Source organism: Tachysurus vachellii, chromosome 4, assembly GCF_030014155.1.
Source record: "Tachysurus vachellii isolate PV-2020 chromosome 4, HZAU_Pvac_v1, whole genome shotgun sequence".
In the NCBI taxonomy this organism is placed as follows: Eukaryota; Metazoa; Chordata; class Actinopteri; order Siluriformes; family Bagridae; genus Tachysurus; species Tachysurus vachellii.
This window is the reverse complement of record NC_083463.1, coordinates 33145640-33158139: the sequence shown is the minus strand read 5'-3', so window position 1 is coordinate 33158139 and position 12500 is coordinate 33145640. Positions and strand designations below refer to the sequence as shown.

The following is a 12500-nucleotide window of genomic DNA, read 5'->3' as shown; positions in this document are numbered from 1 at the left end:
ACTTTGCTTCTCATTACTGCGCTGAGAATGGAGCACTAAAGCTAATGGACCCCCACACAGACACACACACCGTCACCCTGAGCATCGATTGCAGGAGGACTGTGGGAGACCTGAGACTGGCTGTTTATCAGGTGATGTCATCAGACTGGGACACAGTCTTCGATCTCTTGTCCGTTTTCTCTCCCACTTTTTCAAATCAGCTGCTTTGAGTTGACTCCTCTAGGGAGAAGTGAAGGGGGGAAACTGTTTGATATACAGAGTTTGTTGTTTTATATTAGAATGGGTGTGGCTGTGTGTGTGTGTGTGTGTGTGTGTATGTGTGTATGTGCTACTTCAGATGCAGGATGTGTGGAAAGGGGACATGGCACTGACTATCGCTAAGAACCTGCCAGCAGGCCTACACCTGTACGACACGCTAACAGGTAATGCACACTCTAGTCAACATTAATCCTTTGTGTGTTAATTACTCATATGCACAGTTTAATATTACATATGTAATACATGCATAAGGTGTGTGTGTGTGTGTGTGTGTATATATAGATGATCAGCAATCTTTGTACAGTGCTGGAGTGTATAATTGCTCCGATCTGTTTGTTTGGAATGGGAAAGAGGTAACACACAACACCAGATGACAGCAGTAATGTACACATTGTTAAAACATAAAACACAACCTCATGTGTTTGTGTGTCTGTATATTTTAGGTAAATGGTCTGTGTGTGCAAACCGGCGCCGAGTCTGAACCTTTGCTGTTGAACATCCTGAGGCCAGGTGGGCCAGAGCTGGACCTCGTGAACCAGGCCTCAGAACCAGATGCTTGTGGTCTAGTGCATGTAACCCAGGGGTTTTCAGGCAGAGCCACACTGGGTGGAGTGAGGGACGCTCTGAGCCTGCCGGAGGCTCTGGTGTGTCAGCAGGCAAAAGGGATGGGACCAGGTGGAGAGGGAGGTGGGGCCAGCAGGTGGAAGCTGTGTTCACCTGAGACTATGAGGAGGACACTAAGAGAACTCACACTCCAGGATGGAGACACACTGCTGCTGCTGCCACACACACCCCTGAACACCAGGTCAGATGGTCAAAGTCTGAATCTCCTTTCAACTGATTTTTAATGTGAATCTGAAGCTTCATCTGAATCTCACACTGGACCTGTCTGTAAATATGATACTGACCTCTTTAGATTGTTTTATTTATTTATTTCTTTTTGACTGCAGTGTCTTCAGCGTTAGTGAAGATGTAGTTACTGTAATGACACCGTCAGACTGTCGCTGGCTGCAGGTGGAGTTTCACACCGCACATGAAGAAGAGAAGAAGTTGATGAAGATTCCTGCTGCAGGAAGCACAGTAAGTCAACACACACACACACACACAAACACACACACACGATTTTACACTGTGTATGTGTGTGTAGTTGCTGAGGGAGGTGAAACAGAGGGCACTGGAAGAGATGCAGCTGCAGGAGCACTTCACAGGTAACCATTCTACTGTCCTAATCTCTAAACCCAAAATGTATCAGCTCCAATGAATAATTCCTAGTTTTATCGTCACCTAACCCAAGTCTAAACATTATCTGTTTCTCTCTTTCTCATATCAGGTGGTGTGTGTTGTTTGAGAGAGAGGGACAGAACAGGGAAATTTTTACCCCCAGGTATAGCTTTACTATACTGTTAACCGATAACATGCTGCCCTGCTGCTTATATCACACGTGTGTGTGTGTGTGTGTGGTTGTTTGTTCTACAGTCTGTGAAGACCTCAGTGTGCGTGATGCAGGCATCAAGTTGATGACATCACTGTGTCTGTGTCCTGGATACTCCCCAAATACCTCACAGGTATAAAAAAAAGGGGGGGGGGTGTTGGGGATCTGGTGAAACAGAAATATTTAAAACCTTTCTTGTTGGTGTAAAGTTCACATTGCATAAATTTGTATGTAACATTTCTTAATGGAAGAATCTTTAAGTTGGTCTGTGGACGTCCATCCAGGACAAACATCAATAAAGAGACACAGGCATAAGCAAGTGGTGTTACTGTGTCCTGCAGCTCTTCCTGATCTTCTGTGTGGTGCCACCTAGAGGCCCGGAGATGGAGATAATTGTGGAGCAGACAATAACTGTGAAGGAGGTGAGTGTGTGTGTGTGTGTGTGTGTGTGTGTGTGTGTGTGTGTGTATATCTTTGAGTGTTTAATGCTGCTTATCTGTTTTGGTTACAGTGTTTGATGGCGATGCTGCAAAAGGCTGGACTCACCGGTAAAAACTCACTGTCTCAGGTTGGAGGATGTTAGGATGTAGGGTGTGGTTGGAGGAGTTAGTGAGTGAAGGATGGGGGTGTAGCGGTGTAAGAGTTATTGCGTATTCTTTAGGGTGGAACAATAAGGATGTTAAGGTAATCTGTCTAAACATACAGCAAATTATTAGTGTAACTGTGTGTGTGTTTGTGTGTGTGTGTGTTCACATATGCAGGAACATGCTGGCATTTGAGAAGGATGGATTGGTGTGAGGAGGTTGGGGAGCCCCTGACAGATGAAGTACAGTACACACACACACAAAGACAGTATGTCTCTATAGAATATGAGAAATATAGACCTCTGTTTACTAACACTAAACAAGCTGTGTGTGTGTGTGTGTGTGTGTGTGTGTGTGTGTGTGTGTGTGTGTGTGCGCGTGTGTGTGTTAGAATGCTTCTTTGTTGGACATGGGGGTAGTTAATGGAGACACACTTGTGATCACTGAGGGACAACTTCCTCCAAAGGTAGGTCACATGACCAAACATTTCATATCGCATGACTACACATGCAGTTTATCATATAAAGAGACAGTGTGTGAGTGTCATATAAAGAGACACACACACACACACACACACACACACACTATATATGTATAATGTTATGACATGTATTCACTGTGGCAGGTTTATAAGCTTATGCAAAATCACAACAGTGATGGGAGAGTCGGACTGCTGTCGGTCTTCTCCAGCACTTAACACATTCTTAATGGTGTTCAGGTTTGGTGGCCATCCGTCTGCTCCCTGAACCTCTGTCACAGTTTGAGACTGATGAATCCTCACATTGTCATTTTGAATGCCGTTCTGTCAGGGAAGAAAAAATCCATTCATGGAAAAACCTGGTCATTTATTATAAAAATGAAGCAGCTCCAGCTCACTGCAACCACAGGCTTGTCCACAGGCTTGTCCACAGGCTTGTCCACAGGTTTGTCCACAGGCTTGTCCACAGGTTTGTCCACAGGCTTGTCCACAGGCTTGTCCACAGGCTTATCCACAGGCTTGTCCACAGGCTTGTCCACAGGCTTGTCCACAGGCTTGTCCACAGGCTTGTCCACCCAAACATGATGGGTGCATCACTTTATCCATCTCTCTAGTTTACCTTCTTTCTATCTTGCGCCTCGCTTCTTCCCCTTATGCACTCTGGTACAGGGTAAATCTGGACTCGTCAGATCACATGATCTTTTAATTTGCCCCAGACTCCAATTTTTTAAATTTATTTTGTGATTCGTTCTCCAAGATGTTTAGAACATACTACCTTCTGAGTTCCTTCAAAAACTGTGTGAAAGTGAACCTAGAAGAATTGATGGATTTTTGTGTGTGTGTGTGTGTGTGTGTGTGTGTGTGTGTGTGTGTGTGTGTGTGTGTGTGTGTGTGTCTGTTTCAGGGATTTCTAAGGTTGCCTGTGAGCTGGTTTATGGACCTGAGTGATGAGTGTGAGAGAAATAACACAACAGAATTACACACTACAGGTAAGAGAGAGACATACACACACACACACACACACACACACAGACAAGTTTGAAGTTTTAAGAGTCACAAAATACACGTGTGTGTGTGTTTGTTTCAGAGCTGCAGTCTGTAGGCTGTGTTGAAATCTCAGAAGAGGCCTCACTACACGAACTCAGGTGTCAGGTACATTACACATTACACTCCTACACCCTACACCACTGTGCTCTACACATCACACACTACATTCTACTAAGGATCATATCAGGTGACATGGAGTAGGTCCACATCTGCTCCACCCAGACTGTCTGCTGCTGTCCCAGAAGGCAGTGAGGTTGTATCCTTTCATTGGGTTTCATATCCTCTTGCTTAGATGTAAGCAGAAATATGTCAGTAATAAACTAAGTGGGCATTAATTAACTAAATCGCAGTAACACTGAGCTTGTGCTCTCTCTAGAAAACACTCAGATCTTTCTATGTGACACTGCATGCAACGTTGATGTATCCATAGACAACCAAATGACCTTCTTAGCTCATATCACTAACCTGACACTCTCCTGTCGGTTAACTTCAGAAGGACTTTTTTCTTCACACTCAAGCGTTTGTTCAGTCCCCTGAGACTGCTGGGCTTCTGCAACTCGATTCTGTCAGCTGTGCTTCGGAGCACCATCACACCTCCACAAATGATCCAGAATGCAGCTGCATGACTTCTCTCACAGATTCTCTCACACCACCTACCTTAAAGTTCTTCTCAGTCTCTACACTGTTCCACACTCCCTCTGATCCCCTAGCACTGTGTCACTGATTCAACATCTCACTCTCATCATCTCTCACTCTTTCATCATCTCTCACTCTTTCATCATCTCTCACTCTTTCTCTAACTGTAGAACAGATAAGTAACTGATTGTCTTTAACTAAACGGGACTAAATTCCAACTTCATCATGCACTTAAATCAAAAAGGATATTTTTTAAAGATTTATTGTCACTTCACCTAATACACCACAGTGTGTGTGTGTGTGTGTGTGTGTCTAGGTGCTGACGTTGCCTGCACTGATACAGGTGTGTGTTCCATCTCCTGAATTTCTACGTGTTTGGTTGGTGGAGAAGAAAAAACTGATCAGAATCCTCAGAGGAAACCAACTCACACTCAGGTACACACACACACACACACACACACACACACACACACACACACAGAGAAACAGATATATATGTACATACATGCATATGCACATATACAGGAACCGAGTCTGTCTTTGTCTCTTAGGAAGTTGAAGTTGTCTGTGGTATCTGAGGTTTGTGTGCAGAAACTGCAGTGTGTGGAGAACCTTGGGTAAGTCAGTGTGTAATGGGTGCACACACACACACACACACACACACACTTGCTAATATGTGTATTTTTGCTGTTTAGGCTAAAGGACATCCTGCTGCGTCTGCAGGTTGATGTTGCCAAAGATGAGTTGGGTGTGTCTGAAGAGAGTGTTTATTTTCCCACTCATGAGTTTGTGTGGGAGGCAGGAATAGATTCTTCCCCTAGGGGGCTGTACCATGCAGTCTCCACCCACTGTGGAATCTCACCTGAGAACCTGCTGCTTGCTAAACACCTGCCTGAACAGCACACTTGGCTTACTATCAACTACGGGGTGAGATAGTGAGAGTGAGACAAACTAAGGGGGATAGAAAGACAAAGAGTGAGACAGATTGAATAAAACAACAGAATAACATGTTTGTGTGTGTGTTTGTGTTTGTGTTTGTGTGTGTGTGTGTGTGTGTGTGTGTGTGTGTGTGTGGGTTCAGATTCAGGCATTGTCCAAACAGAAGAAGAAGAAACAGAAACAGAATAACAGTAAAGGTGTTAACCTGCAGGGGGCGCCATACTGCTTGAGAGATGGAGACACTATAGCAGTGAAGGTACACACACACACAGCATCATACCGTTTCACATTAGTGCCATTTAATTCAGAACTTTATCTCTTAAGACAACATTAATTTGTGTGTGTGTGTAGAATCTACTGATTGACAGTAATCGGGAGTTCGGTACACTGAAAAATGAGCACACACTAAGAGAGCAAAGGTGAGACATACACACACACACACACACACACAGATGAATGTATTAATGTGTTTTTCCTCTGCTAGAGAATACAGAAGGTGCTCAGAGAAAAAAAGGAACAGAAAAGCAGAAGTGGCCTTGTCAATCAACGTGGGTGTGTTCAGATAGCCGTCTCCTCTGGGAGCCGCCCATTGGTGCCATTTCAGATCCTTAACTAAACAGAGAGCTGCTAATTCAGTGTTGGTGTTACACTGAGTCAGTGTGAGAGAAAAGGCCTGCTGCAAAGGATCATAAAATATCCAGTTGTTTGTGTGGGTGATGTCACCTCTTCACAATGTGATGTAACGGTAGGACCGCCCCTCTGGGGATTATGGGTAAAATTACTGTGTGATTGTTCACTCTGGTCCACAATGTATTAACCTTTAACGAGCGTTAACAGTGATGACATAACAGATGATGTCAACAAGGAGGCTGCCCCTTAGACTGTTTAAACTGTGCTGTGTGTGTGTGCGCGTGTGTGTGTGTGCGCGTGTGTGTGTGTGCGTGCGTGCGTGTGCGTGTGTGCGTGCGTGCGTGTGTGCGCGCGTGTGTGCGAGAGAGAGAGAATGGTAATTATATAATGATTGTTGGTGAATTATATTTTTATGTTAAGGATTGTTGCATTATGATGATATTTCTGTACAGTCTTTAATCTCTGGCACATTTTTTGTTTTAGACACACACACACACACACACACACACACACACAATATTTTGTTTTTAATTGAACTGAGATGAATATTATGTTGATAATGAAACATTTAATTTGTCATTTTTACTGTTTGATTTTTTTCACCGTTTATTTTAGATTCAAAATGTTTAAGTTATAAACAATAAAAATACAAATTTGTGTCTCTGTAAACCAGCTTCATTCACATTCAGTCCTAAATGTCTGCTGGGGCTTCAGCCTGACGCTCCAATCAACAACCCAGATCCTTACTTGAGCTACCAATGTCCCATTAGAGAAGGTTTTTATCTGTTTACACTCTCGGCATGTAGCAGACTCTTATCCAGAGCGATATATAAAAGTCTTTGGAAGTCTCCATAAATGAAACGTTAACACTGGTTCACTGGGACACACAGCAATGATGCCATCAACTTAAAACTTTTTTAAATAAATATACACACAACAAATGGTGGAAAAGTCTTTAAGCGTTTCAGGAAGTTGAAGGTCTTCATCAGTCATTTGAAGACGGCCAGTGACTCGGCTGTTCAGACATCTAGGGGATGTTCATTCCACCACCTTGGTGCAGAACAGAGAAGAGTCTTGATGTGTTCTTCCCTCTTACCCTGAGAGATGGTGGAACCAGTGGAGCAGTGCTGTAGATCTGAGGGAGCGAGGTATAGTGTGAGGAGTGATGAGGGCTTTGAGGTAAGAGGGAGATGGTCTGGTTTTGACTTTGTAGACAAGCATCAGTGTTTTAAATCTGACGTGTTAAGCTATAGCGGAGTAGCACAGCAGTGGGGTGGTGTGGAGAACTTGGGCAGGTCGAAAACAAGTCACACAGCTGCATATTGGATCATTTACAGAAGAGAAAAAAAATAGCTGAATCCTTCTGATGTCCTAGAGAAAAAAAACTACATGAGGGTGTTATATTAGCAGCATGTGAGGACAGTTAATTGTCCATGTTATGAGGTTGTGGGCTGTGGCCAAAGGGGTGATCACAAAATCCTGAGCTGGAGATGAATCACCTGGATGACCAGCAGTCCAGCTTTTTTGGGATTGAGTTTCTGCTGGATGAGCCGTCATCCACCGGACATGCTGAGATCTGAGCAGAAGCCATGGTATTTAAGAGAGGGAAGATGAGATGAGTGTCATCAGCAGCCATGGTAAGAGATCACATGTGAGGATAGAACTTTGCAATAAATACAGATTCAGGAGAAACCAAGTACTGAGCCCTGGGGGACACCAGTGGAGAGTCTGTGTGGATTCATTCTCTTATCCTCTATCAGTCCTGGTCTCTTTGGAAACACTGTTAGGACAAATCCCTCTGCTGTATTATTTCTGTTCAAGCTCATGATATCTAAATAAATGTTTGGGATGTTTACATTTGTTTGTGGACAAAGATTCAGAATTGTCTCTTTTCTGATAAATGTTAAAGCAGAACTGACTTACAGTGCACGTATTGTCAAACCAACACATTTTGCTGAGCTCATCTGGTGTGTGTGTGTGTGTGTGTGTGTGTGTGTGTGTGTACTTTTAACTTGGACAGAGCTACATGAGAGAATGTGTTCCGTTGTCCTTTACTTTCATTGTAATTTTCCTTTATCTAAGCTGAAAGTGAAACTATCTGAAGGTCATTGCGCATGCGCGCGATTTGCTCGGTCTTGTTCCCTGCGCATTGTTTGTTGTGAGTGAGAACAGAGATCAGTCTGTTTACTGACTGCATGATGGACAGCTCGGTGTTATTAGAAGCTCTCTCGTGCCTGACGGGACTGCCGGTGAAACCGCACAGCGACTCCGCGGGGCTCGGTATCGATGTCGGGCAGCTCACAGTCCACAACTTCGTGTCCTCGGCGCTGCTTCCGCTCATTTTGTCTAAAGAGGAAGTGAAAGAGCCGCAGTCTGAGCAGCCTAAAGAGCTGCGCGTGAATCTGGACACGTTTTACGCTCCGAAGTTTAATTACGACTTCCGGAACCTCCGGGACGAGTCGGAATGCACGCGCGGCGGAGAACCGTATATAAGACCGTGCGGATGGTTCCGGTTCGCTCTGAAGGTTCTGGATAAATACCCGGATGGAAACGGCTGGCTCGGTCCCGCAGGCTGGAGGAGCGGCTCTGTGGCGGGCGAGTGGCCGGTGTCCTACCACGGAACCGGGAGACAAGGACAGACCCCGATTACCGGGCAGCGGGAGCCGCAGGAGTTCGGTATCTTCTCCACTCCGGATATTAAACTGGCCGAAAAGGACGCAGAGCTGCACAAAGAGTTCAGCTCCAAAAACGGCAAGAGTTACCGGGTCATTATGCAGAACCGGATCAACCCCGAACATCGGGTCACAAAGTCCGACTCGCTTTGGCTCGTGCGCGTTCCGCTGGAGGTTTACGCGCTCACCGACGACAAGAAACGAAAAGAGGAGATGAAGAAGATCATGGATCTGTCCATCCGTCCGTACGGTGTCCTGCTGAAGGAGATGTAGAGAAACGTCCTCTGACGTCATCAGCAACGTTCAACATTCAGCTTTAACAACTTTAATGATCTTACGCTGTGATTCTGTTTATTGCTGTTTGTTAATGTGACTTTAAAAGGTCACAAGCTGTGTATTAATGTGACTTATGTCTGTCTCAGGAAAACTGACAGCTGGACACACAGCTGGATTCAGGTTTAAATGAGTGCTTATTAGAAATGAGTGGGAAAAGGAAAAAATGTGCAATAAATCCTGACTTTTAATATGTAATATAATAAATCATTGAGTCTTGTAAATAAATATATATTTTCAAAAGAAAATTGAGAGACCTTGCAGTTTGTTCAGAGGTGATTTTACAGTCTCACTGCACATCACACTACAGTCACGTCAACAGTCTGAGAGTTTCATACAAATAGGGTTAGATATAATTTCCTCATTCATTCAACAGTTCACATCTAAAATGTTTCTGACGCACTTGTAAGCATCATCATTCCCTTAATTCACTGAGCACAGAATCATACAGACTTCACAAGTCTTCAGGAGCAGCTCATGTCAGATATGTTCATTAAGTCTGACTGCATTGTACATGTGGATGTGCTTTCAGGTCTGACGACACGTTTGGGGTGGAAGCACATTTCAAGTGTGGCAGCTGTCACCATGAGTCACTCTGCTGATATGTTAAACTGTTAGGTAACAATATGTTAAACTGGCCAATCTTGTACAGGAGAAACCTGAAGAACATTTACTACCATGACAGCTATAAGTGCATAGAAATCATTTTTCAGTCACTGGCTTATAAAATCTCAGAAACAACTGTCAGGTCTCCTATATTATTTTATTCATATGATATTTTAGTAATGTTCATGTCGTAAGTGCATGTTGAATTAAATCTTAATTAATGTAGACTTTCTAAAAAATATACTCTATATGGCCAACAATGTCACCATCACACTTGTGTTTCTTTCCAGAACTGATTCCACAATCTTTGAGTCATACAGTTGTACAGAATGTTTTTGTGTGCAAACAAACCCTGCTCCATCATGACAATGTCCCTGTGCACAATAAAGACATGGTGTGGAGGTGAAGGTCAGAGTAAAGCACTCGAGTGTTCTGCACTAAGCCCTGAGTCTGACTCAATCCCACTGAACACTGACTGATACTTAGTCGTCCTCACCAACATCAGTGTCTGATCTCACTAACGCTCTTGTGCAGGGTTCCAGTGTGGCCTTTACATTCGATAAAAGGTACAAAGGCACATTTGGTAGTTTGTAGACAGATGAACTGATTAAAGTGAAATCAGGTGTGTCTCCTGATTGGTTAGAATGAAAGCCTGCAGCCAAACTGGCCTCCTTGGATAAGACTGAAGACTCTGTTTAATGCTCTTGTAGCTGAATGAACACAAATCCTTACGGAAATGTTCCACAATCTGTTGAAAAAGTTTTCCATGGAGAGAGGAAGCAGAAATCAAGAGAGTAAACTGCTCAGTGCAGCTTGAGACATCATGGAGCCGTTACTCAGCCTCATCTTATGTACCAAAATTCTATCAAATTATATCTCAAAATTATTCAAGAAGAAGATTTGAGTCTGATAATAACAAAAGAAGATTGTGGTGGTGTAATAACTCAGTGTGACCAGCAGGTGTTACACCAATGACACCTTTAAATCGCTTTCTCTCTCTTTCTCAGTAACCCAATAAGCTGCACGTTGTGAACATGTTTATATATTAATTTCGTGTGAGTCGCTGGTGTATGAGATGAGCACAAGTCATTAATCATGCAAATATTAACTACATACATAAACTACATAAACTACATAAACTACATAAACTAAATATCAGAGTTAAATTTGCTTTAGTTCTGTGAGGAACACGATCGATTCCATTATTCTGTTATTCCGGTAAATTTCACCCATTGTAGTAGATCTATAAATATATGGTGTGTTCTGTAGCCTGTAAGCGACGACTTATTGCAGTACAATCTTCATCATTGTATTTAAACAGATGAGTTAATAGCCGAGATCCAGTCATTGTGTTCATGTTCATGTGCATTCGGCTGTTCAGGAAGTGACAGAAACAGTGAGATTCAGCTAAAATCTGTGTTTATACTATTAATAAAATGTAGCTTCATCTGGCCAAAGAACAACCTTTTGTTTTATTAATAAATAAATAAATAAATGTTCTTTTAAAAGCGGGATCCTTTCATCAGAAACTGCACCAAACGCGCTGTTAAAGAAACATCTACTGACCACGTCATCATGATGGTTAGGGTTAGTTTTCAGAGAGAGAAATGTACAATTCAGTTTAGATGCAGGCTTCATTTCATTGGACCTCTAATTTGCGATGTGGTATTAATGCTTTCATATTGCGTGAATTTTTGGGTTATGAAAAAGTAAAAAGCTCATCGTCACGAACAGGATTCGAACCTGTGCGGGGAAACCCCATTGGATTTCGAATCCAACGCCTTAACCTCTCGGCCACCGTGACGGTACAACAATGCTCATCTTCGTTAGTACTTTTGTATGCTCAAAATAGTATGCTGTAAAAATATGAGTAGATTATATTTAAATAAAATTCTATTTATTCTTAATAAATACACAAAATAAAAATCACCAGTTGTCTTTAAACATCACTGCTTCGAAGCTTTAAAAAATGAAAGGTAAAAATACAACCTTACTCGTGAGTCACTTATTTCTAACACCGACCTTAAACGACATTATTTATTACCCGTCTGTTTTAATGTTGAAAAGTGTTTTGTATGTTGTACAGATAAATAAAAATAATTCGAAGTAAAGCACGTAAACCACCAGGAGGCGCTAAAGCTCAGAACGTACACGGTATAAAAACAGCGCGGTTCTTAAAGGATTGTTTCAGAACTCTACTGAACCCTGTTTTGGGCTCATTTACCCCAATAGTTTGTACAGTTTGTACCCCAATAAACTCTGAATCTGTTAGAACAGACCGACTGAAAGCTTCTATGATGAAGATCGAGCTGAGATTAAACACCACTCCTGAAATCAGCTGCTGCAGTAAATAATAAAACACAAAGTGCACATTGAGGTAATAAGAACATTCTTCTGTCCTTCACCATTTCTCTGGGGTCTCAAACCTGGGCTGAAAATTGTGCACCGTAAAGTTGTCTATACTCCAAAAAGACCTGCTGCTTGTTCTCAGTGTGTTTATGTGGTGAAGCTGCAGAGTTTCTACACACACTTAACTGCACAATTCAGAACAATGATCATAAGCACAAAGTTCAGAACCTTTATTTCTTTATTGCAGAATAATATGGAAACAGGAGCAAAGAGGCAAGTGAACAGTTTATGAGGTTATGAGTTATTCATCTTCACTTTGTATGTAAAAGTGTTAAGGATGAAAAAGAGATTAAAGTTTAATATTTCACGAATATTTCAGTAAAGTTTCAAGAGTTACATGAATGTAGATACGAGATTAAAACATTAGACATTCATCTTATTGTAGTGTCTTTTTAAAGATCATGCAGTATGTGTTGTGTATTCAGAATTTCTGATGTTTTTCTCACTTTTTTTAATAGAAGTTAAAATTTTACACA

At 42.4% G+C, this 12500-nt stretch overlaps 2 protein-coding genes and 1 non-coding gene across 3 annotated transcripts in view; 1 reads left to right on the top strand and 2 right to left on the bottom strand.

The window, feature by feature from the left end:
* usp40 (ubiquitin specific peptidase 40) overlaps positions 1-6673 on the top strand; it is a 20347-nt gene extending 13674 nt beyond the window's left edge. Inside the window, exons 13-32 of the mRNA XM_060869116.1 lie at positions 1-131; positions 338-422; positions 541-611; positions 702-1063; positions 1209-1338; positions 1406-1466; positions 1589-1642; positions 1735-1823; positions 2032-2112; positions 2202-2238; positions 2452-2516; positions 2666-2740; positions 3657-3741; positions 3840-3904; positions 4752-4870; positions 4987-5052; positions 5131-5362; positions 5517-5630; positions 5726-5793; positions 5859-6673. The exon at positions 1-131 is cut by the window's left edge and continues 44 nt beyond it. Coding sequence (XP_060725099.1) covers positions 1-131; positions 338-422; positions 541-611; positions 702-1063; positions 1209-1338; positions 1406-1466; positions 1589-1642; positions 1735-1823; positions 2032-2112; positions 2202-2238; positions 2452-2516; positions 2666-2740; positions 3657-3741; positions 3840-3904; positions 4752-4870; positions 4987-5052; positions 5131-5362; positions 5517-5630; positions 5726-5793; positions 5859-5940 — 2072 coding nt within the window. The 3' untranslated portion in view covers positions 5941-6673. The remainder of the gene's footprint in view (positions 132-337; positions 423-540; positions 612-701; positions 1064-1208; positions 1339-1405; positions 1467-1588; positions 1643-1734; positions 1824-2031; positions 2113-2201; positions 2239-2451; positions 2517-2665; positions 2741-3656; positions 3742-3839; positions 3905-4751; positions 4871-4986; positions 5053-5130; positions 5363-5516; positions 5631-5725; positions 5794-5858) is intronic.
* Positions 6674-11337: 4664 nt separating this feature from the next.
* Positions 11338-11419, bottom strand: trnas-cga (transfer RNA serine (anticodon CGA)). Its single transcript has one exon. It is a non-coding gene; the product is annotated as a tRNA-Ser (tRNA).
* Positions 11420-12173: 754 nt separating this feature from the next.
* The window catches only part of cavin2b (caveolae associated protein 2b), a 6336-nt gene continuing 6009 nt past the window's right edge, over positions 12174-12500 (bottom strand). Inside the window, exon 2 of the mRNA XM_060869115.1 lies at positions 12174-12500. This exon is cut by the window's right edge and continues 1028 nt beyond it. The gene's annotated coding sequence lies outside the window, so the exon portion shown is untranslated.